This window comes from Chelonia mydas, chromosome 26 (assembly GCF_015237465.2).
Source record: "Chelonia mydas isolate rCheMyd1 chromosome 26, rCheMyd1.pri.v2, whole genome shotgun sequence".
NCBI classification, from domain to species: Eukaryota; Metazoa; Chordata; order Testudines; family Cheloniidae; genus Chelonia; species Chelonia mydas.
The window spans coordinates 14,166,760-14,193,363 of NC_057859.1; the positions used below are offsets into that span (position 1 = coordinate 14,166,760).

The window sequence follows — 26,604 nt, forward strand, 5'->3', positions numbered from 1 at the left end:
GCCAGCCCGGCCCCGGCCCCCCAGCTCCGCCGGGGCCCCCCACTCCGGCCCCGCCCCCCCAGCTCCGCCGGGGCCCCCCACTCCGGACCCGCAGCCCCCCGCCAGCCCGGCCCCGGCCCCCCAGCTCCGCCGGGGCCCCCCACTCCGGCCCCGCCCCCCCCAGCTCCGCCGGGGCCCCCCACTCCGGACCCGCAGCCCCCCGCCAGCCCGGCTCCGCCCCCCCAGCTCCACCGGGGCCCCCACTCCGGCCCCGCAGCCCCCGCCAGCCCACTCCCGCCCCGCAGCCCCCCGCCAGCCCGGCCCCCCACTCCCGACCCGCTGCCCCCCGCCAGCCCGGCCCCGCCCCCTCAGCTCCGCCGGGGCCCCCCACTCTCGACCCGCTGCCCCCCGCAGCCCGGCCCCGCTGCCCCCCGCCAGCCCGGCCCTACCCCCCCCAGCTCCGCCGGGGTCCCCCACTCCCGCCCCGCAGCCCCCCGCCAGCCCGGCCCCCCGGTTGCCGGACGCAGCGGCCAGGCCTGGGGCCGCCCCGCGGTAACCGACGAGACCCCCCCCAGCGCAGGCGCAGGCGCTCGGGGGGGTGGGGCAGCCCCCGGGCCCTCTCGGCCCCCGTCCGCGCTCATCCTCCCCAGCGGGTCGCCCCGCCCCGCCCCCGGCCGCCGCTCACGTCACCCGCGCCGCGCCGCGCCTGCGCAGTCTCCGCGCGGGCCGATTCAAACCGGGAAGCGGAGGAAGTCGGCCGGGCCGGGCGCGCGGCAGCGAACGGGGAGGCCCCGCCCCCAGCGAGCGCGGTTCGGAGCAGCCGGGGCCTGGGGGGAGAGAGGAGGAGCCCCAGGGGCTGGGAGGTGTCCTAGGGCGGTTGAGGCTGTTCCCAGGAGGAGGAGGAGGAGGAGGAGGTGGTGGTGGTGGTGGTGGTGTCCTAGGGCTGGTGTGGGGGGGTGTTCCCAGGAGCTGGGGGGGGGGAGAGGTGTCCTGGGGCAGTTGGCGGGGCTGACTGGGGGGGCTGGTGGTGGTGGTGGTGTTCCCAGGAGCTGGGGGGGGGAGGAGGTGTCCCGGGGCAGTTGGCGGGGCTGACTGGGGGGCTGGTGGTGGTGGTGGTGTTCCCAGGAGCTGGGGGGGGAGAGGTGTCCCGGGGCAGTTGGTGGGGCTGACTGGGGGGGCTGATGGTGGTGGTGGTGTTCCCAGGAGCTGGTGGGGGGGAGGTGTCCCAGCGCGGTTGGCAGGGCTGACTGGGGGGCTGGTGGTGGTGGTGGTGTTCCCAGGAGCTGGGGGGGGAGAGGTGTCCCGGGGCAGTTGGTGGGGCTGACTGGGGGGGCTGGTGGTGGTGGTGGTGGTGGGTGTTCCCAGGAGCTGGGGGGGGGGAGGTGTCCCAGCACGGTTGGCGGGGCTGACTGGGGGGCTGGTGGTGGTGGTGTTCCCAGGAGCTGGGGGGGGGAGGAGGTGTCCCAGGGCGGTTGCGGGGGCTGGCCTGGGGGCTGCAGGGGGAGGCTCCCAGGAGCGGGGGTGGGGGCAGGAGATGTCCCAGGCGGTTAGTGGGGGGCTGAAGTTAGTGTCTCATTATCCCCTCACCTGCCATCTCTGTATTTCTCTGCTCCCCCCGCAGTGAAGATGAGCACGTCAGCGCCCCAGCCCGCTGGTCGCAGCCAGAGCGCCTCCTCCGACAGCGTGTTCGTGTCCCCCAGCACCAAGCGGCAGCACCTCAGCACCTCGAACACCCCGGGGCTCGACAGCTTCCCGGGGAACGACGACGAACAGGAACGGAAGCAGCGGCGACGCTCCAGGGTCATCGATCTGCAGCTCAGCAGCACCGACTCGCCCCTCTCTGTGCAGTCCCCTTCCAGCAGGTCAGAGTGACTTATGAAGCCGCTCTGTGCAAGTTTGCTTATTGCCTGCGGGAAATGCCCTGGGCTGTGTTAGTACCCGGACTCGGTGGGGGTGGGTAAGTCTACGGGTGGAGTTGTGCAAAAGGCCAGGGACTCGGGGGTGAGGAAGTCTTACAACTGCTTTCTCGTGCATTGCTACCCAGGCGGCGGTGCTCTCTAAAGCAGAGGTTCTTGTTTTTTCTTTAGGCAGGCAGAAACCTCCCTGCCTGTGATCCCGAAATTGACAAACACCCAGATTTCAGATCACTACTCCACCTGCATCAAGCTGTCAACAGAAAATGTAAGTGAAAATAGGTCTGCGTGTAGTGCAATAAGCCAACTTTGAAGAAAGCCAGTTCTTCGAGTGGGGCCATTCTACACATGCAAATCGCACCCAAACACAAACCCAGAAAAGGACGTGGTGTACCATGCTGGGGATGGTGAAGTTTGGGACTCTTATGCTTATGCTCAAGGCTGTCGTTTCTGGGCTGTTTAGCAACAGACTCAATAACTCCCAAGTTTAAGACTGGAAGCGAAGAATGCAGCCTTTGGTTGTAAGCCCAAAGTTGTAAGCTTCAAAGCAGGGACTTTTTTGTGCATCTTCTAGCACAACGGAACCCTGACCCATGGGTGCTATAACAATACAAATAAACTAGTGTAAAGCCCATGTGTTACCCGCACAAAATTCACTGTCACTTGCACGCTCTAGGGCACCCACCTCTACCTAGGGCTCAAGGCTTCCACCCTTACCCTATTCCTAGGGCTCAGATGTAACCCTCTTAATTTAGGCACTCTAACTCCAGTTCCAGTGGCCGGAAGTTGAATTTGTCTAACTTCCAACTCTAAATAAGGCACAAACTTTTAACCGTGAGGACAACTAGCCATCAGAGGTCGTGGTGGATTCCCACTCGCTAGGAATCTTATTTAAATAACGTTTGGATGTTTTTCTAACTTTCTCGTTCATACGGAAATGAATTTTGGGAAGTCCTTTGGCCTGTGCTGTGCAGGAGGTCAACCTAGATGATTGCAGCAGTCCCTGCTAGCCTTGTAATCTCTGAATTCTGAAGCTGTCATCTGCATTCCTTATTCCTAGATGTATAACTTTGCATTTTGCTGTATTAAGACACCGTTTGTTTGAATAGGCCCAGCCTGCCAAGGGATACAGATCACTGTGTGACTGCCCTGTCGTCCTCATTATTTACCTCTCTTGCCAATTTTTGTGCCATCCACAGATTTTATCAGCTGCGATTTTATATTTATTTTTCTGATCGTTGATGACAATATTGAACAGTGTTGGGCCTAGAATGATTTCCAAAGACCCCCTGTTGATGAGATTCCCCACCAAGAGTTGCTCATGTAACTGTGGATTGAAGGACATGATTTTCCAAAAACAGAAGCTGCCTATGTGCTGTGTTTCAGAGAATCACCACGAAGAATGCCTTTGGCCTGCACCTCATAGACTACATGGCAGAGATACTCAAACAGAAGGACTCAGAACTGACCAACTTCAAGGTGAGGGGGATGGCTGCTGCCAGCTTGGTGCAGTGCTCTGTCTCTTGCTCCCTCCTGGAGCAGAGAGGCCTCTTGTTAATTCCTGCCTGAATCTCAAATGGGCATAATGCAGGCAGACAGGAACTAAGTTCCCTCTAAACAGCACTGCCACGCAGTAGGCTATCAAGGGCGGCACAGGTGGGGAGAGGCGCCTCTTCCCCCAGCCCAGCCCTGCCCGAGCTGCCGTGGCTGGGGAGAGACGCCTCTCACCCCGCCCAGAGCTGCTGTGTCAAGAGAGGGCTGGGGGGAGTCCTCTCTCCCCGCTGCAGCCCCGGGGCAGCCTGCACCCCAAATCCCTCATACCTGGCGCACCCCAGAGCCCACAACTACAGCCAGAGCCCTTACCCCCTGCACCCCACCCCCCTGCCCCAGCCCTGAGCCCCCTCCCGCACCCCAAACCCCTCATACCCAGCCCCTTCCCAGAGCCCACACTCCAACCCTCTGCCCCAGCCCTGACCCCCCTCCCAGACTCCAAATCCTTTGGCCTCACCCCTGCCACACATCACCTACATATTGGTGCACATAGCAAAATTCATTCCACACACAGATCTAAAAAATTAGAGGGAACAGTGGACGGGAACCCCTCTGCTGTTCCTGGTTAAGATAGCTGATGGAAATGACTGGACAGTAACTCCTAATAGAATTTCATAGGGCCAAATTCTTCTTTGTTACACTACTGAAATCAGTAAGATTTCTGCACTGGTATAATCAAGCAGAATTAAGCCCAGAGAAACCAGGGTTAATTTATCAAGGAATGGCTTGCAAGGTTTCCTGAAGTCCTTATTTTGACATTAGAGGCCAGCAATAGAGCAAGGCCATATCCAAAAGGAGTTTGGTCTGAGACTTGAAGGCGGAGTGAATTAGACTGGAGTAGATGGACAGCAGGAAGGGAACCAGGGATGCGATGGGAGGAGACAAAAGGAGGAACAGTTTTCTTTAGAGGGACCCCAGCAGAGTATTCACTTGTGCTAAGTGGACAAGGCTTGGGTAGGGGGTTCTGCAGTCGTGATTTAAATAGCGGGGGGTCTGGTGACCCTGAGAATAGTACTTTTGTATCTTGAGTGCTTTTCTTCTTCTGATCTCCGAGTGCTTTGTAATGGTGGGCAGATGAGCATATCCCCACTCTGCAGGGCAAGCCTGAGGAACGGGGGGAGTGATTTGTCTAGAGACTCATGGGAAGTCACTGGCAGAACGGAGTCCAGATCTGGATGTGGGCGTTGTGCTTTCCAGTGGGCATTGCTGCTTGCTGGTAACAGTAAGATACTTGCCTGCCAGGGCAGATGTTCACAAGCCGTGTTGATGGGAGTCTACACGAGTGTTCTGGAAGCAAAATGTAGATTACAAAGAAGGCTTCAGTAAAGGCCTCTCTGGTGGTTTTCTCTGCACTGCTCTTCTTCTATGCAAAAGGTAAGCTAGGCAAAGGTATTCGTGTCTTCATTTATTAGAGGACTCTGCTAGGCTTGGGGAAGGAAGCGCATGCACAGAAGAGATTACAATTCCACTTCAGCCAAGGAGGAATTCATGTCAGAAACACTGCCCCTGTGCCTCAGGGACCTCTTGGTGCCAAATTGCAGGGAGACTTACCAAGGGTTACAGGGATTCCCTGAATCTGGTCTCTACTTACTCGTTTGCCACAGGGTATCATGTAAGATCTCGACTGAAACCTTGTGTCACAATAGTGGTCATAATCATTGTGAAAGATATGTACAGGTAATCGGTGAGGAGAGATGTTTATATACTGAAAATTATTCTCTGAAGGTCTGTGAGTTGGGGCTGGTCACCAGAAGGTAGTAAAACAGGTTTCTTTCAGGCAGGAGACACTTATCTACCTGACAGACTGCGTAGAGTTACAAAGGGATCTCACAAAAGTGGGTGACTGGGCAACAAAATGGCAGATGAAATTCCATGCTGATAAATGCAAAGTAATGCACATTGGAAAGCATCCCAACTATACATGCAAAATGATGGGGTCTAAATTAGCTGTTACCACGCGAGATCTTGGAGTCATTGTGGACAGTTTCTGAATACGTCAGCTCAATCTGCAGTGGCGGTCAAAAAAGCGAACAATATGAGGAACCTTTAGGAAAGGGATAGATAGTAAATATCCTAATGCCACTGTATAAATCCATGGTACTCCCTGGAATACTGCGTGCAGTTCTGGTTACCTTATCTCCAAACAGATATGTTAGAATTGGGAAACATAGAGAGAAGGGCAACAAAAATGATGGAACAGCTTCTATATAAGGAGAGATTTAAAAAGACTGGGACTGCTCAGATTGGAAAAGACATGACAAAGGGGGGTATGAGAAAGGTCTATAAAACCATGAGTGGTATGGGAAAAGTGAATAACTTTTACATAAGACAAGAACCAGGGGTTGGCCGATTAAATTAATAGTGAGCAGGTTTAAAACAAACAAAAGGAAGAATTTCTTCTCACAGTCAACCTGTGAAACATTGCCAGGAGATGTTGTGAAGGCCAAGAGGATAACGGGGTTCAAAAAAGAATTAGATAAGTTCATAGAGGATAGGTCCATCAGTGACTATTTGCCAAGATGGTCAGAGACGCAACTCCATGCTCTTGGAGTGCCAGAAGCTGGGACTGGGTGACAGAAGATGCCTCTGATACTTGCCCTGTGCTTTTTCATTCCTTCTGGCACAGCTGGCATTGTCCGCTGTCGGAAGACAGGTACTGGGCTAGATGGACCTTTGGTCTGACCCAGTCTGGCTGCTCTTACGTTGCCAGAGGCTGGTGGTGTTGAGGAACTGACCCATAGAAGGCACAGGGTTCCTTGTGCTAAGGGCAGGCGGTAGAGATGTCTCACTGCCCTGGGTACCTCTGAGAAGTATCTACCCCCCACACCTCCCCAATCTTTTTGAAGCATCAGGTGGGCTTAGGGAGCTGGTATTTGCTGAAGGGCACTACAGGGTAGAAAATCTGGGTGGAATTCAGTACAGCAGAAGTACAAGTGACACTGTCTCTGGTAGCAGGGGGTGAAATTGTGACGGGGCAGGAGAGGGACAAGGAGAAGCAGTTAATTAATGAAACTTTTGGCAACAACATACAATAAAGTTGGACTCAGTTGCAGATAGACAGTACAAAGAGAGGTCGTCATTGAGAATCCTCAAAGCAAAACAGAGCTGGACCAGCTGGCACTGGCAGGAGATGGAGCTATAACTTTCAGTTTTGAAAGGGGGGGAATAAGAGTGTAACTTTTAGCTAAAATGAGGTGTGCAAGACAGGCGAGATCTAGGAGGTTGGAGAACAGCACAAAATGCAGAGTTCCAGTGTGGCTGGGTCTTAGGGTAATGGTGGCCTGACCATAACTACATTTGACCTCCATGTATGAAGCTCATGTGAAAGAGAGGACTGTGGTCTTCAATTTCATAGAATGGGTCACAGCGGTGGCACGTAGAATGGGTGAGAAACAAATGCCATAGGATCCACGGCTACATGACTGAAGATCTGTGTTTTGTGGAAGGAAAAGGGATGAAAGAGCCCAGTGTGGCTGAAAAGAAATGCATTGCAGTGATTCATGCTCATAAAGTATCCTTTTTACAAAAGGAATCCATCTCCGGTAGTGCTGACGGGTGGAACATGAACTTTGTCCGGCAAATTTATCCCAATGAGATGAGATCCTTTCTAATTGTGTGTTCTGTTCGGTCTGTTTCACAGATAGCAGCCGGCACCCTGGATGCCAGCACAAAGATCTATGCGGTGAGAGTGGATGCTGTCCATGCAGATGTATACAAGGTTCTTGGAGGGTTGGGCAAAGACTCAGCACCCACAAAGGATGTGGACAGCCAGGGTGCAGGTGTGCTTCTTGCTGCTTTCATTTTGATGTACTAATCAAGGGAGTTGGACCAGTCTCTCCTGGTCATAACTCCAACTGGTCCTGCACTCATAACTGGTGCAGGACCTCTGTATAACAGTCTTATGCTTACACAGCATCTGTAGATTTCCAGGCCCTTTTTAAGGATGGGAAAATGGAGAGAAGTGACTGCATAAATTCACAGTAAATCAGTGACAGAGATGGGATTAGAACCCAAATCTCCTGATTCCCAAGTCCTGTGCTCAGCCTGCTAGACCACTCTCCCTCCTCTGAGCTGAATGTGAGTACTTGGGTTACTTATTCTGGCAGAGTGGCCTGACTGAGAGATTCAAAATCATGAGAGGAAGCACCCCTTTGTCTTCATCCTGTCTTGTGCTACAAAAGCAGACTGTCCTGTTGAAAGACAGATTAGTCAACAAAAGGAAACACAGCCTTTAGTTAATTTTCTATAACTTCCCTTTGCTGGGAATCCAGACATACCCAATATGGATAATTTTATGCCCAGTAACTTTTGTAGTCATACAAGCTAAAATAAAAATAATGGAATCTAATCCTTAGGATACACGCACTGCCCCGGATTTCCCACGCCCTCTGTGACCATCAGCATCGAATCACTGGTCAGGTGCATTATGGGACAGTTTTGTGTGCAGGTATTGGCCACAGATGGAAATAGCACATTGAGCCATATGGACTGATGGTCTGATCTATTTATGGCAGACCTATATTCCTAAGCAAGCTGAATGAATCCAGATTGCTCTAGCATGTATGTGCAATGTCTTTTTCAGCTTCCCATTCCACGGGCAGTAAGGGAGGGGCCAAATGAGATGGGTTTCTGATTTCCCTGTTCGTTTAGGGATCTAAATGCAGTTAAATAAGAAATAATTGAAAAGATTTCCCCAAATGTATAGTGCTGATCCAGTCTGGTTTGTGCTCCCTGCTTTCGTTTAGTGTAGTGAAGGCTTTGCTATGAGTAGGTATTATATGGCTATTTTGGGGTTAATTTGATCAGTTGGAGGGACTTAGGTTTTTGACTTGTCTAGGCCTGTGTTCCCTAGTCCAGAACTTTTCTCCTACTTGTGCTGGTCTGCGTGAGCAAGGAGATCGAGAGCTACAAGTTGTACAATCAGTCCTCTGTTCTCTGGCCGACAAAACGCTGGCTCTTTTACACTAAAGCAGCTTCAGCTGAGCCCAGGGACTCATGTCACTTAGTTTCTACGCTGTCAGCTGACGTGGGGCTGCACTGTGTGAAATCAGAGATGATAGTCTCACCAGCACGTGCAAGGAGAAGAGTGTGTTAATTCTCACAAACTAATCTAGATGAGAAGAGATTTTTGTGGAGGACGGAGCTGGATTCTGTGCATCAAAGGAAATTTTCTTGTCTGCATCTCTGCAGCGTCTGCCCAGTGGGTTTGAGTCCTGCCTTTTGCTCTCAGATTTTTAAATAAACCTAGAATTATTTTCGTAGTAATTCTGAGGAGTTTTTTTTTTCACAACTCTTGAACCTGCTCACTGATTTTTGTGGTAACTCCAGATGAGCGTGTAGGGTAAAACCCAAACACACAACCTGCCTTAGTCAAAGGCTTGAGGGAATAGAAGAGATTTAGAAAGGAATGAGTGGGTCAGGTCTATGTTTGATATACTCTCAACTCACCACTTTTCAAGAAGAGTCAAACCCCTACCCATTGGTAGCTACATGGCTCTAGAGGCAGCCTCTGCAGTAATTCTCCTTTTTATAGATGGAGCTGCTGCCGGTACTGAAGCTGCCAAGAAGCTCCAGACAAAGAAGAGGCACTCGTACAAAACAATCGAACAGAACCTGAATAACATAAACGTCTCTCAGGCAGATCGCAGAAGTGAGGTGGGGAATACTGCCCTGGAGTTTTCGTGTAGCAATTGTTCTACTCAACCCTGAGCCAGAAAGACACTTCTCCTTCCTCACCCCCATGTAACTCCTCTTCTCAACATGGCAAGCTTGTGTCAGGCTCTAGCATTCATATGCTTTCCTCTTGCCTATCTCTGCACTCTGCTGTCATAGCAAATCTCTTATCTGTCTCCACCGTGTCCCTCCTGTACTGGTGCGCTTCAAATTCTTCAGCAAGCCAACTCTGCACTAGTTAACCCAAGTGTGAGTGTGAAGCTCATGTCTCTGTTTAGAGCTTCTCTGTGATGGGGTCTCGTGTCCCTCCATCATCTGTTTTCCCTCCGCCTCTGTTCCTTGATTCTTCTCGCTTTGTGTCCATGTTCAGGTTGATCCCATGTTCCAGAAGACAGCAGCCTCCTTCGATGAGTGCAGCACGGTTGGCATCTTCCTCAGCACCCTGCACACCCACAGCTATCGCTGTGAGCTCCTGTTGGATGCCAAGGTCACGCCGCTCCCATCGTCTGAGACCTTGGAGTCCCCGAGCTCTGCTCCTGTGAAGGTGGCAGACCTGAAGTGTAGGTGGAAGTAATAACTGTGAACTCTGGACTCTTACAGGCTCCCGCTCCATCCCACCGAACTCCCTAATAGTTCTTATGCTCGTTGTCTCTCAGCACAACAGGCACCATGTTCCCTTCGCTGTTTGGCTCATCTGTTAACGTTTTGGTCTCAGCTGACCTCATTCTGGCTTCAGTTATCTAATTCTGCCCCTCCCCCCTCGGTTAACCCTTTGGTGCTGTCACACATGTATTGCTTAGGGGGAGGTGTTCCTAAACTGGATGCATGGTACAGATTTTAGGGTAGGTTTCTTGGTTCCTGCTGCTTTTTAGGCTTAAACCATAAAATCATGGCCAGTGTAGGGTGAAAGTAAACAGTGTGTGTGGCTTCAGGCATTTATTTCCTGCGTTAGTCTCTCAGTGGTGGGGCAATAGCTTTCTTCTCCAACCTTCAACTCCCATGCGTGTGTTCTGAAATGCTTGTCCATATTTGAGGTACGGTCATCTCAGCAGTAGTATAAATCCAGATTATTTGATGGTGGTTTAGGTTAATTGCTGATCATTATCCCTGTTCATAATATCTCCTTACTGCTTTTGTGGTCTCTAGCTATCCTGCTGCAGTGCATCGAACCGCGCCCCATCTGCCCTACGTTGAGTGGCTTCCAGCTGTCCCATTGGGACAGTGACTCCCATGATGAGGTATGTCTGTTAGCAAGCTGCTCATATTCGCTCAGTGCAGAGCGTGATATGGGAGTTGTTCCCAGTGTGCTCAGCTGCCTCTGTCAAAGATCTCTCTGCAGGCTGGAAAGGAAAGGGACACTTGCTCTGCGGGGTCCGGGCTATTCTGACAGAACCGGATAGGGACATGATATGCAGTTCCCTGGGGTGCATTTTAGTAACTAGAATTCTGGGACTAACTCAAGTATCTGACCTACTTTTAAACAGACAATAGGATTTTAAACTATTTAAAGGGACGTCTCTGGAGAAATACACGCCATTCAGACATCTTATTAAGGCCCTGGCCTTCGCAAAAGGATTCCCTAGGATTATTGTAATCGGCCACTATTGGTGTAGAGCAGAGAGGTTGATTCCTCTTGCATCTTGAGGTACTGAGAAAACACATACTGAGTACAAGATGGGATCAATTCTTGTCCTTCTAGATTGGGAAGAGGGCGATGTACTCCGGGCTCAAATGGCCTGCATGTGCCCGAGGATATGCTCCATTCAGGAGTCATCACCTGAGTTTAGTTCTTCAGTTTCTTAATTTCTTTTCCCTGTCTATCCCCTGAGGCTGACGCCCTATAGCGTTGAATCTACAGGATGAAGGCTCCAAGGATGAGCAGGTTCATAGAAGATTAGGTGTGGAAGAGACCTCGGGAGGTCATCTAGTCCAACCCCCTGTTCAAAGCACGACCAACCCCAACTAAATCATCCCAGCCAGGGTTTTGTCAAGCTGGGCCTTAAAAACCTCTAAGGAAGGGGATTCCACCACGTCCCTAGGGAACCCATTCCAGTGCTTCACCACCTTCCTAGTGAAATAGTGTTTCCTAATATCCAACCTAGACCTCCCCCACTGCAACTTGAGACCATTACTCCTTGTTCTGTTATCTCCCACCACTGAGCTAGCTGAGCTCCATCCTCTTTGGAACCCCCCTCCCAGTTTAGTGTCATCTGCAAACTCGCTCATGGTGCAATTCATCCCATCATCCAGATCGTTGATAAAGATGTTGAACAAAACAAAGAAGGTTACCTGGGTGTGGGATTCTCTGACGTGCCCTTTCTCTGGATAACCAATCCCCTTCAGGTTTTTAGTTAGTCCACTCTCTCTGAGTACTAGGCCTCAAGTAGGGTTTATATTCTGGAGCAAATGTGTTAAGCCCTGCATAGGTGTCTTATTTTGCCTTGGAGGCCCAGGGTTTGGTATTGAATCCTTTCTGTGAGTGAGTAACTTGTTCTTTCTGTTCTGCAGTCAGTGTCCGCTCTGCTGGATAAATTTAAGAAAAGCGACCAAGTCTTTGATATCAAGGCAGAGGTGGATTGTGACCCTGCAGACTATGCTGATGCCCTAGTGGAGGATGACTTTGATGCAGACATGCCAGATAGAACGGTAGCAGGGGACGTTGGGACGCTCTCAGACAAGCTGGAGGCCTGCAGGATGGTGCGTGAGAGCATGAGGTACGTGGTGTTGCTTTGGTCTGCAGCGCTAAGTCCTTCATCAGCTGGGGTTTGCCATCCAGCCACAGCCTCCAGCTCAGGATGTCGAACAGCCGTGTTTTGATAGTAGGTTTCCTGAGGCAATGAAGTTTACAAGCAGAGCTTGCTTACAGTGCAGGTGGTATCCGTGAATCAAGTAACTTCTCATGATAGGACTCTCTCTAATCTTTTCTTTCCCCCACTGAGAGACGGAAATGGGACTTGGTGACCAGGGATCCTAGAAATCCGTTCGCCCTGGAAAAACGGAATTTGCGCTTTTACAGAGAATCTTTCATTTTTACGTTTTGTGAAAAAAATAAAAACATACAGCAGAACCCCGTTTATCCGAGCCTTCGATGACCGGCTCTCAGTATTAACCTAACCGCCACCGGTGGGGCTCAGGTGGCTGGTGGTTCGGAGAATACAGAGAGCTGGATAAACGGGGTTCTACTGTATATCAATACAATATTGTGTTCAACTAATCCCTCAGGGTAACTAGGGAAAGTAAAGTTCAGTGTTTCATTTTAGCTGCGGAAAGAGATGGCTTTTTATGGTTTTTCTTTTGTTTGTTGGAGAATTTTGATTTTTTTTTTGATCACGGAAAACTAGGATCCCAGTTAATGACTCCAACCAGGCCGGCATCCATCCAGTATGATCTCCAGGTTAAAAGTAAGCTGCACAGCTATCTAAAGGGTCTCCTTCCACTGTTTAAATGTCACATGCAATTAAAATGGTTTTAAATTTCTCCCAGTCCCCCATTCCAACCATCCCTGCTACGACTCATTGGAACCATCGGTGCTGAAGATATTCAGGTGGTTGCACTTTGTTAATAAAAGTTAGAACCTGGCTGTGTGTCGCACCAGAGTATTTGTTACTTCAATTCAAGCCACTTCAGTCTGTTAGCCACCAGTCCCTGACCCTGTGCAAAGCACCTCTGAAGGGATGGGCATCCTTACCCTACATCAACCATTTGACCGCCATGTCTGGAGATATTTTTGTAGCTGGGAGTTGGCAGGGACTGCAAGGTGCCCAGACCGTTCCCTTGGCTAGAGCCAGAACACCTGCCCTTACCCCCTGCGGACTTCAGAAGGAGGAAAGTGAAACCCCTTTCCGCTGTCTGTGGTGGGCATCTATTGGAATGGGATGGATTGAGACGAAAGGGAATGAAGCTAGGGAAATCACCCTTATTCAGCTGCTTATCCTGTACCTCCTTAGGGAGCAAGATAGCAAATTGCCATCTGCTTCCCAAACCCCAGAACGCCTGTTGGCAAGTCAGCAAACTTGTATTATTTTTGTGTCTCTCTCTACAACCAACAGCATGGTCGCCAGCAAGACCGTGAATAAGAGGCATAGCGATTAGAAGCCACTGCTCCCCACCTGCTTAAGATCAAGGGTTGTCTGTGTTAAGGCTTTTATACTTTTTGCAGACTGGCCACTGGAGGGGGAAATGACCCGCATCTGAACAGGACTGATCCCATCCGACAGTGATCCATGCACATACTGGCTAGCCCCTGGGCTACTGTAGTGGGTGGTGGTGGTGGTGGTTTTTTGCATGGATTATAACCGATTTCGGGGGGGGGGTGCTCTTTCAGTAAGGACGTGATTCCCCTTGCGGAGGGAGACATCGGGAGCATGTGCCTCCATCTCTCTGTGAAACCTGGAGAGTATTCCTACTTCAGCCCCCGCACCATGTTGATGTGGGCCGGCCCAGAGCACTGGCGCTTTAAGCCTCACCATAAACGTACGTATTTGTAGGATGAAGTTCAGAAAGTGGATCCACTTTACCGTAAACTTCTGGTGTGTCTAGAGACAGATGCCTTTCTAGCCACTGAGTAGTGACTATCAGGGTAGAGACCACCGTGCACTGCTCTCCAGTCTTCCAGCCAGTTTAGGAGGAGCTCTCTCTGTCTAGGGGGAAGTCTAGCTTGGTATGGAGTGAGGGGGAATATATCTATGTAATAGCGTACTACCTAGGTCCTGTCCTAGTGCAGCCATAGGGGATACCAGTTTAAATATCTATCCCAGTTTGCCTGCAACCTCCCTCCAACACAACAAAGCTCAATTGCGTTATCTGCTTGTGCTGCTTTAGAAAGCCAAACAGCCCTTTAACATATTAAATCTACAACGAAAACTCCAGCACCTCGGTTAGCTCACAGAAGAGCTCTGCTGACTGAAGGCGGAGCATGTGCCATCTTCCTTTCCTTTCGCTCCAGAATACCTGGGTGCGGGTGATCTGGGGCCGTTTCCAAGCAGGCTAGGAACAGTATCTGAGAAGTAAAGGTAGAAGCACTTGATTCTCCTCCCCCCAAGTGTTGAGCATTGACCATAACCTCCCTTTCTGCAGTGGACACGGGCGCTGAGAAGGGGGGCAGGAAGAGGAACACAAAGAAAGTCTTTGAGCTTGACTTTGATGAGGATATTGACTTTACGACGCGTTTCCGTAAGACTAGGGTATGTACTGGGTTGCCACGGGGACCTGGCTGTTTTCTGCTCCCTCCTCTGTGACATGGGGAGCGTCTTTTAATACAAGCCATTGGCAGATTTTTTTTAAAATGGGGTTTTGCTGTGAACTGGACTCTAAAATCAGCCCTGGAGGCCCATCTGTGGGGGTGTTCCTCACTCCAGATCAAATGACAGTAGAGACTTTCTCTGTTAGCCCTGTATTCTGGAAGTCCTGCTGGATTCTTCCCGGGGTCAGCGAGGGCAGTATGCAGAGCTGCCAGGGGCACACAGCTAACAGATCTGTACAGGGGGGACGCCAGCATGGATTCCAGCTTTCTATCCCAGAGCTGTTCGCTTTTTGAGACTCCCAGGAGTAATCTGGAGTAGAAGCATGTTGTAGTCACTAAAGTGAACAGGTCTGACTGAATAAACAGTGGGCAGAGCTGTTGAGTGCAAAGGTGCCTTTTCCCGTAGTTTTCCACAGCTCGAGCCTTTCGAGGCACCGTAGTGCCAGTCCCGGGCTGGTTGTCTTCCCACTTACTCTCTGCTGCTGCTGGTGCATTGGGCATCCCTTTGAATATCCCCCACTCTCTACTCTGGACCATGGAGCTCTGAGGACCCACTTCCAAACTCTTAGTATGCTTACTCCAATGCTGGGTGGAACTCGGCGCTCCCGTGCCCTGGCAAGCAAGGGAGTTCTTTGAAACGGCTCCCTGGGGTATAGGCTGGACGTGCTTGGGCTAGGATTGGCCCCCGGCGTGGCAGGTGCTCTGGCGTAATGTGGTGTTCACCTTGAACAGGCCGCGACAACTCTGGCCAAAGCAACCCTTGACAACCAGAACAAGAAGAGCACCACGCTCCCTGAAGACTTCCACTATGACCCCGACAACATCATCCGGCTCTCCCTCAAACCAGCTATCAAGGTACAGTTCTCTTCCCGACCCCAGCTGGGTTCTTCCGCCCTGCCTGCTGTGCCATGGGCTGCAGGACTCCCATAGTGCAGTCACCGAACACTCCTCCACCAGGAGACAGTCCGCTAAGGAAGCGCTCGGTTCATCTGGTTACACCTGCCGCCTTGTTGATAGCAGGCGTGCTGTGCACGGAGAGGAGGGCAGAGGGTAAAATGGAGGAGGGCTGGGATGGACCTGGGGAGGAAGAGGAGTGCCATGGGCCTAGGAGAAAGGGAATATGGCTGTCTGGATGCTAGTCTGGGCAGTGTTCAGGATCTCTGTCCTTTTTCTCCCCCTTGGCCTTGTCCCGGCAGCTGTGGAGGAAGGCTCTGCAGAGCAGCTCATCTGACCAAGAGGATGAGATTGGAGAGTATGATTACAACAACCCCAATGACACCTCCAACTTCTGTCCTGCACTGAAGGTAGGTGGGGCGGGGGTGTCACTTGGCTGTGTACTGTCGGTGGAAAATACCATCTTTCTCCAGCGGGAAAGATCCACCTGGGAGAGCGGCCTCCAGCACCACACAAAGCCTCGGGCTTACCGGATTTCACTAGTGAAACGGCAGCTGACTCTTGTAACCTTTCTCTGGGCAGGAGGAGCGTCCTCATCCCTCCACACTTGCTATCCGTGGAATCGCGCTGACTCCGAACTAGCCAGCTCCTATGTCTGCAAATGTGCCTCTATCCACCTGCTAAAACCTCGGACGCGCGCGTGCACACACACACACACACACACACACACACACCCCCGCTCCCGTGTGTGCAAACCCTCTGCTCACAGAGCAATTGTCACATCCTCCAGTGGCTTCCCAGCAGGATCCTGTTCCAGGTGCTCTGCCTTGGCTCTTTAAAAACTTCACGGACTTGCTTCAGTGCCCTCGCAGACCCGGTGCCGCACATTCAGTCATGCCCCCTGTGGTGGGCGAGCTCGGGCATCCCTTGGCATTTCCCAGCTCTGGGAATCCTTTGGTGCTGGGGTGTAGATGGTGCATCTCGGGGGGTGGGGAACCCTGCATGTTGCTGTTGGGATTTGCAGGGAGCACACGGACTACGGCACCGGTGTGAGGCTTCTCTTTTTTCCCCCAATAACTGCTCAGGCTGCTGATAGCGACGATGACCCCGACCCCGTTGACTTTATGGGCCAGGGTGGGCCGTTTGAACTGACCGTAATGGGGACGGATCCGTATGGTGATCTCAGCAGGGCCCTGGGGGCTGACATCACGACGTATGGAGAGTCCAACCTCGTTGCTGAGCCCCAGAAGGTAAGAGCTGGCATGCTGCCCATGCGGTCCCGGCTGGTATGTGGCTTAGTCCTGAGCTTGCCTCTGTCGGAGCTGCAGGGTGGGCAGGGGCCCCTGGAGAGCAGTGAAGCGCCTGTGCGCTCCCCGTAGCAAGCTGCTGGCCAGTGCAGCAGCGGGGGGACTAGTCTGAGGCTCCAGCTGCAGGAGGCCCATGGAAGGGAAGCTCTCTGTGGGATGGAGCAGGCTGCGCTGCCTTCGGAACGGGCCTGCATGCTGAGGCGCAGGGACTAACTGGTTGCAGTGCTCCATCCGGTAGAATAATGCCCGCCAAACCGCCCAGAGGGGATCCTGCTGGACTCGGCTCTCTGATCAGTGTGACACGCTTCCGCTTGCCTGGGGACGCTGCTGCTTTCTCACCGCCCTTCTCACCCTGCATGTCTACCTTCAGGTCAATAAGATAGAAATTCATTATGCAAAGACGGCCAAAAAGATGGACATGAAGAGGCTAAAGCGGACCATGTGGGACCTCCTGACTGATGTGCAGAAGGAGGAGGTGGGGGCAGAGGTGAGTGCAAGGAGAACCCAAAGCAGCCATCCCCGGCCACCCACACGTGTACCAGCTTGACAGCCCCTTCTCAGGCCTCCCTCTGCACCGTAGTGACCTGGCTGGCTGATTCCACTGCATTCCCAGCCCAGGCATCTCTGGTGCTACTAGCAGGCACCTTACCAAGCCCTGGGGGATCTCGAATGGTGGGTAAAGTAGCCCATTCAGCACGACCCTGCCAGCACTGGCAGGATTGTCCTGTTCACTATGGGAGCTCTCAGCTTTGGTCTCTTTCTCTCATGCTGATGTGGCCTGGGGAGGGCTTCAGATCAATGCACGTGGCTCCCCAAGGGGCCAGACTGTCCCTGGCAGCCTTAGGAGAGAGGCTGGCTCTGTCCAGAAGGAGCTGTGTCCCTCCCTCAGCTGGGAGGGCGTCTCCCAGCACGCATGGGGAGAGACGCTCGAGTCTGATGCCGATAGACTCCTTCATGGTGCATCTTGGGCTTGCTCGTGTTTGGGAAAGCAAAGACCTGGAATCCTGGGGTGAGGCTTTCCTGGTGTAGTCCCGGTGAGCACCCTGACCGGTCTGGGTCTGACTCTATCTGCCTTTTCTCCCCTTGCTGAAGCAGAATGAAGTTGCAGAGAAGGAGACCGACTCTGTAACACTAGCAGGCAAGAAGGTCTTCAGTGGCATCACAAAAGATCTGCTTCACAGGTACGTGGGGGTAGAGACCCTTCCTAGAGAGGCCTGCTGTGCCATGGCTGCTAGCCTCTGGATGAATCCTGGGTGTTCCCTATTAACTCCCCATCTGCCCCCGGTGGGATAATGCCGCTCTCGGCTTTTACACCAAGGGGGTGTCAGTCTGAACAGTGAGTGGCCTCCGAGGGGGGGATACCTGCACTGCAATGCAACACCTGCAGCTGTCCCGTGTCAGCTGATGGGCTCAGGCTGGAAGCTGGGTTCTGAGACCCTCCCTCCGTCCAGGTTCCAGAGCTTGGGCTGAGCCCAAAGGTCTACACTGCCATTTTATAGCCCCTGAGCCCAAGCCAGCTGACATGGGCCAGCTGCAGGTGCTTCATGGCAGTGTAGCATCCTCTGAATGTCTTGGCCGCAGTATGAAGCTCTGCCCTCTGCTGCGCGTGGGGATAGCTTGATCTCAGGCTTGGGTTGCTGAATGTCGATCAGAGGGCCTGCTCACCCCTCGGCCCAGCTTCCTTCTGGCTGGGTTTGCGGAGGTGGGTGTGAGGAAGCTGTAGGCCTGAGGTGAGGCCCTCGGGGGGAGGGGGTGGGGGAGGAGAAAGAGGTTTTGGTCTCCTTAGTGGGAAATGGGAAAAGCTGGAGAGTGGTGAAAGATCTGTCACTCACTTAACCAGCCCCCACTGGCTCATCAGTGTACCCCATCACTGGTGTCTAATGTGTAGGCTCCAGCTCTCTGAGTAACCACCTCCCTTCCTTTGGCTGTTTTGCAGACTGCCTTCCGCGATGGCTCAGAACCTCTCTGTGCCGCTGGCGTTTGCCTGCCTCTTGCACTTGGCAAATGAAAAGGTGAGCAGTGTCCGCGTGTAATGCTGGGCAACCCCGATGAATCCCACTGGGCCTGCAGGGAGCAGTCAGTGAAAGAAGTGAGGTGCTGGGTCCAAAAATTCCATGTGAGCAAGGCCCACCAGCCAGATACCCGGGAAAGAATTCTCTGCAGTAGCTCAGAGCCCTCCCCATCTAGCGTCCCATCACTGGCCACTGTGGATATTTGCTGCTAGCAGTCGCAGATCAACTGCATGCCATTGTAGGCTGTTCCATCAGGCCATCCCCTCCATAAACTTCTCAAGCTCCGTCTTGAAGCCAGTTTGGTTTTTGCCCCCCACTGCTCCCCTTGGGAGGCTGTTCCAGAACTTCACTCCTCTGCTGCTTTATAGCAACCCCACTTTTCTTCTTGGGTTTTTTATTTATGACCAAAGAACTTTTTACTGCTTTAATTTCCCTTGCAAGGTCTAACTCAGCTTGAATTTTGCAATTCTCTTTTCATGCCTATGCTTTCTGACTTCCAAGCTGTAGCTTTCTTTGCTGATCAATCCCTTCTTCAAGTCCTTGTAGGAGGCTCTCTGCTTACTCCTACGTCCTCTTTGAGGTGGTTATTAATCCACAAATGAGCACATTGGTCTTGATTTAAGGCTTGAATTTGGCCTTTCACCCTGTCTTCCCTTGGCTTAGCTCAGACCCGAACTTTGCTTTGAACATCACTTCTGTGCTGTGGGTTTTTAATTCAGTTTCCCAAGCACTGATAGGAAATAAGCAAGCTGGCTCTTGGGCAGTGACTCTAAGATGGTTCCAGCCTAGGGACGGTTCTAGGTACAAAGCTGGAAGTCAGGGGAGACTGGGCTCATGACTAGTTCAACTATCTTTGCCGTTGTGATCTGTCAGTAACAGCTTTCCTGTGGGCTGGCTATGGTGGTCTCTGCTGGGAAGAGTCTGGCTTGTAGAACTAATCTGCTTCCTCTCCTCTTCAGAATCTGACGCTGGAGGGGGTAGAGGACCTGTCTGACGTCCTTGTGAAGCAAGGAGATTGATGTGCCACGTGGGCGGAGCAGGGCGCTCTGGCTGCTCTGATAAGACGGGAGCTCTTCGCCCCACCATGAGACTAGCCATTCGTTTCAGCGAGTGGCATGACTGGGTCTCTCATCACTGGTAGCTTTCTCTCCCCTGCCAGCACTACCAATGGGATTTCTCAGAACACCTTGTGTGAATCATGGACACCTGCCTCTCCAAACCTGGGCTCCTAGGGCACTCAGGCAGATGGGGATTGCTACTCTCATGCCTCCATGGGAACTGGAGCCCTCTTTGAACCATCCAACTGTCTCTCTTGCCTTTTTAGATGGTAACAATGACCCACAGATTCATGCTGCTTCTTGCCATAGCCACTGCTACAGCAAAGAACTCTCCAGCATATCTTCCCCCCTCTCCCCATCTCAGTTTCTGTACATAGAACCTGTTGTAATTACTGGGTTATTACCCCCTTAACTCTATTGTCTCATCGCTTTACACATTATTAGGATCTCTCTGAAATGATTTAACCTATTTTGTACAGCTTTTTAAAAAAATAAAAGAAACTGCAATGTTGGTTCAGATTTTGGGGGCTCTGCTTTGCTTGGGGGAGAGTGGGTTTCCCAGGGGTAGAACAAACCCCACTGCATCTCCCGCATAGTTTCAGAATTCACGGTGCTGGGCGGCGGTGAAGCAGAGAAGAGTAAAACCATGCGAAAGGTAGGGCATCGGGCTGTGGGTGCCCTCCTGAACTCTGCATTGGCAGACTTCGCATCAGCTGCCTCTGTCCATTCTCCCAACTGGAGTAAACAAGAAGTGATACCGCCGTACCGGTGTGCTGCAGAGTTCTGTGGCGCGCAGTCCCGGCATATGTATAGACGTGACATCGCTGGGGCTTCACTGGAATAAGGCTTCAGCTCTCCCCATCAGTTGCGACGTGTATGTAGACCCAGGCCAGTGTACTCTCGGGCTGTGCGGATCCAGTCACATCTGCATACGCAAGACCAGCTGCTCTGAGCAGCAGAATTCAAGGCTGCTGGGCTGTGCCCCACCTGTGATCCCAGGAGGGCACGCATCCAGTCATGTGCAACGCAGGAACACAAGCAAAACCTTTACTTTTATCCAACTAAATTGGGCAGAGAAGTCTGAGCAACCCTGGCCCTCACCCGGGGGTGCTCCGGCACAGCTATTGTCTGGAGCTAGCAGAGCCCAGGGCCTTTAGACGCCTAGAGGAGCGGTGTCTGGCAGAAAGCCGTGCCTTGTCGATGGCTGGTTGAACTCCGTGCAGACAGAGGAACGGGGCACTGCTGGGAGATCTCTCCGCAGCTCCTCCACAACATTATGCAGTGCAGTGGCTGTGGTCAACTAGGGTCTCTCAGGAGACCTGCTGCCGTCGCTAAGATTCAGCCACTGACCTGGAGTGCATGAGGTAAGTGCCAGCGGTGACCCTTTTGCTCAGCCCTACTTGAGTGTCAGTGTCCTAGCTCCCTTTACGCTCCAGTGGCGTCCCTTGCCCAGAGCCCTGTGGGAGCAATCAGCTAGGATTGCCAACTTTTTAATCGCACAAAACCGAAGGCCCCGCCCCTTCCCTGAGGCCCCACCCCCTGCTCGCTACATTCCCCCTCCCTCACTCACTTTCACTGGGCTGGGGCAGGGGGGTGAGGGATCCAGGGTGGGGCCAGAAATGAGGGGTTCAGGGTGTGGAAGGGGGTTCAGGGTTGGGGTGCAGGCTCTGGGGTGGGGCAGGGGATGAGGGGTTTGCAGTGCAGGAGGGGGCTCCAGCCTGGGGAGTGGGGCTGAGAAATGGAGAGTGTGGGAGGGGGCTATGGGTTAAGGCAGGGAGTTGGGGTGCGGGAGGGGGTATGGGCTCTGGGCTGGGGGTGCGGGCTCAGGTGCAGCTGGGGATGAGGGGTTCAGGGTGTGAGGGCTTTGGCTGGGGATACAGGTTCTGGGCTGGGGATGAGAGGTTTGGGGTGCAGGAGGGGGCTCTGGGTTTGGGGGGGCTCAGGGCTGGGGCAGGGGGTTGGGGCTCGAGGTTGGGGCACGGGCTTACCTCCAGCGGCTCCCAGTCAGCAGAACAGCAGGGCTAAGGCAGGCTCCCGGCCTGGCCTGGCTCCGCGCTGTGCCCTGGAAGTGTCCAGCAGGTCTGGCTCCTAGGTGGGGGGCCCAGGAGACTCCCTGTGCTGATCTTGCCAGCAGGTACCGCCCCCCCAGCTCCCATTGGCTGCAGTTCCTGGCCAATGGGAGTATGGCACCGGTGCTTGGAGCGGGGGCAGCTCGTGGAGCCCCGTGGCCCCCTGCCTAGGAGCTGGACCTGCTGGCTGCTTCTGGGGTGCCAACCGGACTTTTAACAGCCCGGTCGGTGATGCTGCCCGTAGCCACCCAGGGTCCCTTTTCGACTGGACGGACCAGTCGAAAACTGGACACATGGCAACCCTACAATCAGCTTCAATTCTCTTCCCCAGCTTTGCAGTAGCTGCAGCCATGAGTAGCAGCAGTCAATAGCCTTTAAGCAAGTGGCATTCGGTATGAGGAGCCACACCAGCTCCAGCTGATGCAGAACATGCTGTATGGATTGTAAGAGGACTACTGCGGATTGTGGGAGGAGCTGGGGCTTTCATTGGGCCCTAAACTCTTTAGTTGCTGAGGTACTTTTGGAAATGTTACCCCTCGTCTTTGATATTTCAAAGGCAGCCTGGCAAGGTCATTAGGAAAACTTACAGGTCAAGGCACAAAAGAAGGAAAATTCTTACTCCCTCCCCCTCCCTTCCCCCCCCCAGCTGCTTTAATGTCATACTTTTCTTTGGCATGTGTTGGGGGGAAAGTTTGCCTGAGTAACCCGTGTACCTTCTGTTGTCAGACGTAACTGGTGTGGTGCTCTGCTCTGTCCAGTGTTGGTAAGTCGGCTGTGTGCGTGTGTTCCCTCTGCGTGCTACCCCGGCTCTGCGCGGATCACTGGCACGGCAAACCCCGAGAGACCCCCAATGACCACAGACTCCGATAAGGTATGAAGACGCCTGGCCAGGTTTATTGCTAAATGAAACACAGTCTCTAGCTCCCCAGATCAGATGTCTACAGTTCTGCTCGGACATATGTGCTCCCTGACAATGGACCGGCTCGGTCAGTGACGGGACACTCCACTGCCCCCTCGGGTCCATTTTTATACAAGGGTACAAACAAGTTACACCTCACTCCTGATGTATTGAGGTACCACCCCTCTACGCATCACGATGCCGCCTATCGCCTTGCACATGATGGTTCGAGCAAAGCAACCCCATCCATCATATTATCCCTTTGACCCTGTCTTTAGGGCGGGTCCGCACGTTCCTCGTTATCTCTGTGGAATGTGCTTGTGCTGGAGTGTTCTGGTACCAGCCTGGCACGTGTTGACCTCACTTGGGCCGAGTACCTTTTTAGGTATGTGTGTTTCTGCAGCATCAGCCCTCTTCTTGCCAGATCCTGTGAGCAGGGCCTGCCTCTTCTCTCACAGCTTTTTGTTTTATATCAGCAAAGCCTTGACCATTACTTTAGCTCAGGCCTTAGGCCTCTGATACAAGGACTTATGTTTCAGGACCTCATCTTCCTACACCACCTTCACCAGCTGGGGGAAACACACCAGCCCCGCCTTGGCAAACCAGGGTCATGACAGCGGCTTTGCCAAGACCCACAGTCTCTCCCCTCAAACCAGTGCAAACCCAGGTTTCTCCTTAAATTAGGGACAGGCAAGGTTTGGAGTTGGGGGTTTGGTTTTACTCCCCATAAAAAAAGTGATGGAGTTTTGGTTCAGCACACTAGCTTATTAAGTTAGCCCTCAGCGGTGTGCCCTACAATTCTCCTGTACATTAACGTGCCTAAGTGCCAGTGGCCAGATTTCAGAGCACTAATAAACCCACTTGTGGTCAATGGACTGCACAGCCACTCAGCGCCTTGAATTAGAAACGGCAGGTACAGTTCTCCTCTTGCCGGGCCGCTCCAAGGCCTGGCTTTGTCGTCATGGGTTTCAGTAAGGCAGGGGTAGTCAATAGGCGGACCATGGGCCAAATCCGGACCGCCAGACTCTTTGGAACAGACCCTGAAATCTTATTTACTTATCATTATTGTTGAGCTTTTTAAATTATTTTTTTCTGGAGTCTGGACCTTGATACCTTCACCTAGAAATGTGGATGTTGAGAGAAAATAATGGAACTGCCCCTGCCATAAGCTACAACCGCCCCACTCCCAGCGCTGAGGGCATGAGGATTTCAGTCTCACAGCTTAGGGAGCAGAATGCAGTCGGCGGGGTGAGAAGTTAGGCTATTGCTGAATCTTCCCCTCCAGCGGACCGTATTAACGGTTTGTCCCATATCCCTACAGGCTCTGTGTCCAACTGTCTGAGACGCACTTGTCTTCTCCTCTGCCCACCACTACATGCCATGTGTATCTGCTTGTCTTGACCTCCTTACTGCAGCGCTCTAGGCTTGTGGATCACCCTCGCAGTGTCTCGCCGCAGAGAGCAGCCCAGCCAGAGCTGCTTCTGCTGCAGGGCTCCTTGGGTCTGTCACAGGTGTGGCCTTTCTGGTTGAACTGCACCTTGATCAAACCCCCTGAATATAGGTACAGGAGGGATTTTCTCCTGCCTGCTCTCAGGCACCTTCTCTGCTCCGGCTCTCTGGGCCCGAGCTGTTCTGCAGGTCATGGGGAGGAGGAGCCTGGGACCCGTGCTGGCCGTCCCCGCTGGGATCCTATGCGGGCTGTCAGGAAGGGAAGTGGAAGAACCGGGATATCCTGCTGCCTGATTCGCTGCCATGGTGTAGCCCCTTCTGCTGCAGCGGGTTCAAGTGAGCCAGCTCCTCCTCAAGCATCTAGAGCAGACATGGGAACAAAGCATTTTGGGTTATAGGCAGCGCAGTTTGGAGCCCCTGGGCAGGCACTGGGAGTTGCACCACTGGGACCCCTGTGGCCACTGCCCAGTGAAGCCTGTTGGGCCCTGTCTTACAGCAAAGGCCCTTTCCCTGCCCTAGCAGGGACATTCTGGGTTCAAAGCAGCAGTTGGCAGATAAACGGGGGGGTCTCCACAGCCGCCAGCTAAGGCCGGGCTGGGCCTGGCACTGGGGTGCCTGAAGCCAGGAGAGGAGAACACTGCTCTCAGCAGGTGTCATTCGAGGGTTCGATTGTGCCGAAGCTAGTGGGAACGTGTTGTGTGTGAAGGAGGGAGCAGGCTCGAGAGCTCTGCTGAGGTACTCTCATGGTCCCCCCTGTCTCTGCAGCATTGAAGCAGCTCCCAGGCACCAGCCCCTGCCCGGCAGGTCGGGGTCTGTCCCCCCGCAGTACAGCTGGAGACGCTAAGGCACAGCACGGGGAAGGACCTTGGGTGAGGGTCTGTGGCGCAGCTGGGCCTAGAACCCATCCCCCTTTGCAGGGGTGCTTGGGGCCGCTGCCAGCCCCGGCGCTCAGCGAGGCTCACTTCTTTGCGGGTAACGAGCCGCTGTTTCCACTCGCTCAGCTCCAGGGTGTGTTCGTCGTCTAGCCCCTTCAGCTGCTTCTTCTCCTGTTCGACCAGCAGACGGAGCTTCTCGGCCTGGGAGACAGGCAAGGTGAGAGCAATTACACGCCACAAACGTGGGCAACGAGCGGAGACTGGGATCATGCCTAGGAAGGGCCCTGCCAGGCTCTGGGATCGTGCCGCTGACGCAGATCAAATCCACACCAGGCCCCAGGGCCCTTGGCACAGCCGCCAGGCCAGCAAACGCTGACAGGCAAGTGATGCCGGCACCTGCAAGGGCCAGCAGGACGGTCCCACTTCAGAGGTGGCCGCAGGGCAGCGCTCTGTCCCATACCAGCCGTCTGGGCTGGGGGACGGGCTGGGGGGAAGAGCCACACACACATGCACCCCCCGCGTCCGGTGAAGGGGGACGGGAGCAGGCCGGCGAGCGGCCGGGACGCTGCTCGAACTCACCTGCAGCTGCTCCAGCTCGCTCAGGGTCTCGGCCAGACGCTGCTGCAGGTCCTGCAGCTGCTCCTTATGCTGCCGCTGCTGGAGCTGCCCCTCGGCCCGCTGGCGCCCCTCCTCCTGCTGCAGGAACTGCGGGGAGCAGGCCGGCACCCTGCGTTACACTCCGCCGCGCCAAGGGGGTCCGGGCCCGGCAAGGCCTGGGGGAACCACGGCGCGTTCTGCCTGCCTGGGGCAGGCCTGGGTCCTTCCTGCCAGCTTTCGTACCCCTCGCCCTGCTCAGCACAGCCCTCGGTCCCCAGGAGCAATGGGGAGAGGTCAGCTTGACTGACAGACGGACAGGCCAACAAGGGAGGCTGGGGCGGGGGCGTCCTACGTGTGAGCAGGAATGGCCTGGAACAGAGTGGGGGCCGAGCTAAGGAGAGAGCAGGGGCCAAGCTGAGCTGGGGAGCAGGGCTGGGCCAGCCAGAGAAGCAGCCCAGGGAGCAGACCTGTGCTGGGAGCAGAGCTGCAGTGCCCAGAGGGGCCAGAAAAGGCAGCCCCAGCGGGCTGGGGCTGGGGCTGGAGCCATCCGGAGCCGGGTGCGGTGAGCAGCTGGACAGAGCGAGGGGGGGACCCTGGGCAGCCGGCCCAGCGCAGGGAGACGCCCCCAGCCCAGAGGCCCTGCAGGCCGGACTTGGAGAGGGATCATAACCCTGCGAGGACGGGAGCGATGCTGGGAAGAAGGGTCCTGCCACCGAGAGCCTGAGAGCGTGTGGCCACCGCCAGAGCGAGTGTCCGACCCGCAGCCTCCCTGCAGCTCAGCCAGGGCCTGGGACGTGTGAGGAACAGACTGAACTGCCCTGACATGCCAGAGAGGCTGGTGGTGACGTCCCCGGGCCACAGAGCGGGGTGTCGGGTTTTCCTTTAGCCTTTTCCCTTTTTCCCTTATTTTTTAATTGGTTGCTGTTTAGTAAATCGTATTTGCTTTGACCTGTGTGTAACGATCAGTGCAGAGAGAGCACCCCGGCGTAGGGACACCCTCGCCCCTGCCCAAGTAACCACGACCAGGTTGGGGGTCGAGCCCCCAGGAATCCTGAGTTCAGCCTTGATGGGGTTCCGTGGACTCTGC

General features: G+C 53.9%; 2 protein-coding genes across 5 annotated transcripts in view; one reads left to right on the forward strand and one right to left on the reverse strand.

Moving 5' to 3' along the window:
* Nucleotides 1-642: 642 nt before the first annotated feature.
* On the forward strand, nt 643-20,588 carry NCAPH (non-SMC condensin I complex subunit H). 4 transcript variants are annotated; one of them, XM_037886459.2, is made up of 18 exons: nt 643-788; nt 1,601-1,841; nt 2,067-2,160; nt 3,279-3,371; nt 7,084-7,222; nt 8,977-9,098; nt 9,487-9,676; nt 10,263-10,354; nt 11,625-11,830; nt 13,441-13,589; nt 14,193-14,299; nt 15,091-15,213; nt 15,555-15,662; nt 16,338-16,502; nt 16,930-17,046; nt 17,655-17,740; nt 18,496-18,571; nt 19,531-20,588. In XM_037886459.2, exons 2-18 carry the CDS (start codon nt 1,606-1,608, stop codon nt 19,588-19,590), a joined length of 2,163 nt encoding a protein of 720 aa, XP_037742387.1. In that variant the 5' UTR covers nt 643-788; nt 1,601-1,605; the 3' UTR covers nt 19,591-20,588. The 4 variants fall into 4 exon arrangements, with proteins under 4 accessions (XP_037742387.1, XP_037742386.1, XP_043392394.1 ...); XM_037886458.2 differs by having other exon boundaries at nt 666-788; nt 17,652-17,740; nt 19,531-20,152; XM_043536459.1 differs by having other exon boundaries at nt 698-842; nt 19,531-20,152.
* A 3,042-nt stretch (nt 20,589-23,630) lies between these two features.
* LOC102946890 (serine/threonine-protein kinase 10) overlaps nt 23,631-26,604 on the reverse strand; it is a 41,368-nt gene continuing 38,394 nt past the window's right edge. The window contains exons 16-18 of the mRNA XM_027832903.3: nt 25,500-25,625; nt 25,008-25,121; nt 23,631-24,405 (exon numbers count right to left, since the gene is read on the reverse strand). Of these exons, the coding sequence (XP_027688704.2) occupies nt 24,298-24,405; nt 25,008-25,121; nt 25,500-25,625 (348 nt within the window). The 3' untranslated portion in view covers nt 23,631-24,297. The remainder of the gene's footprint in view (nt 24,406-25,007; nt 25,122-25,499; nt 25,626-26,604) is intronic.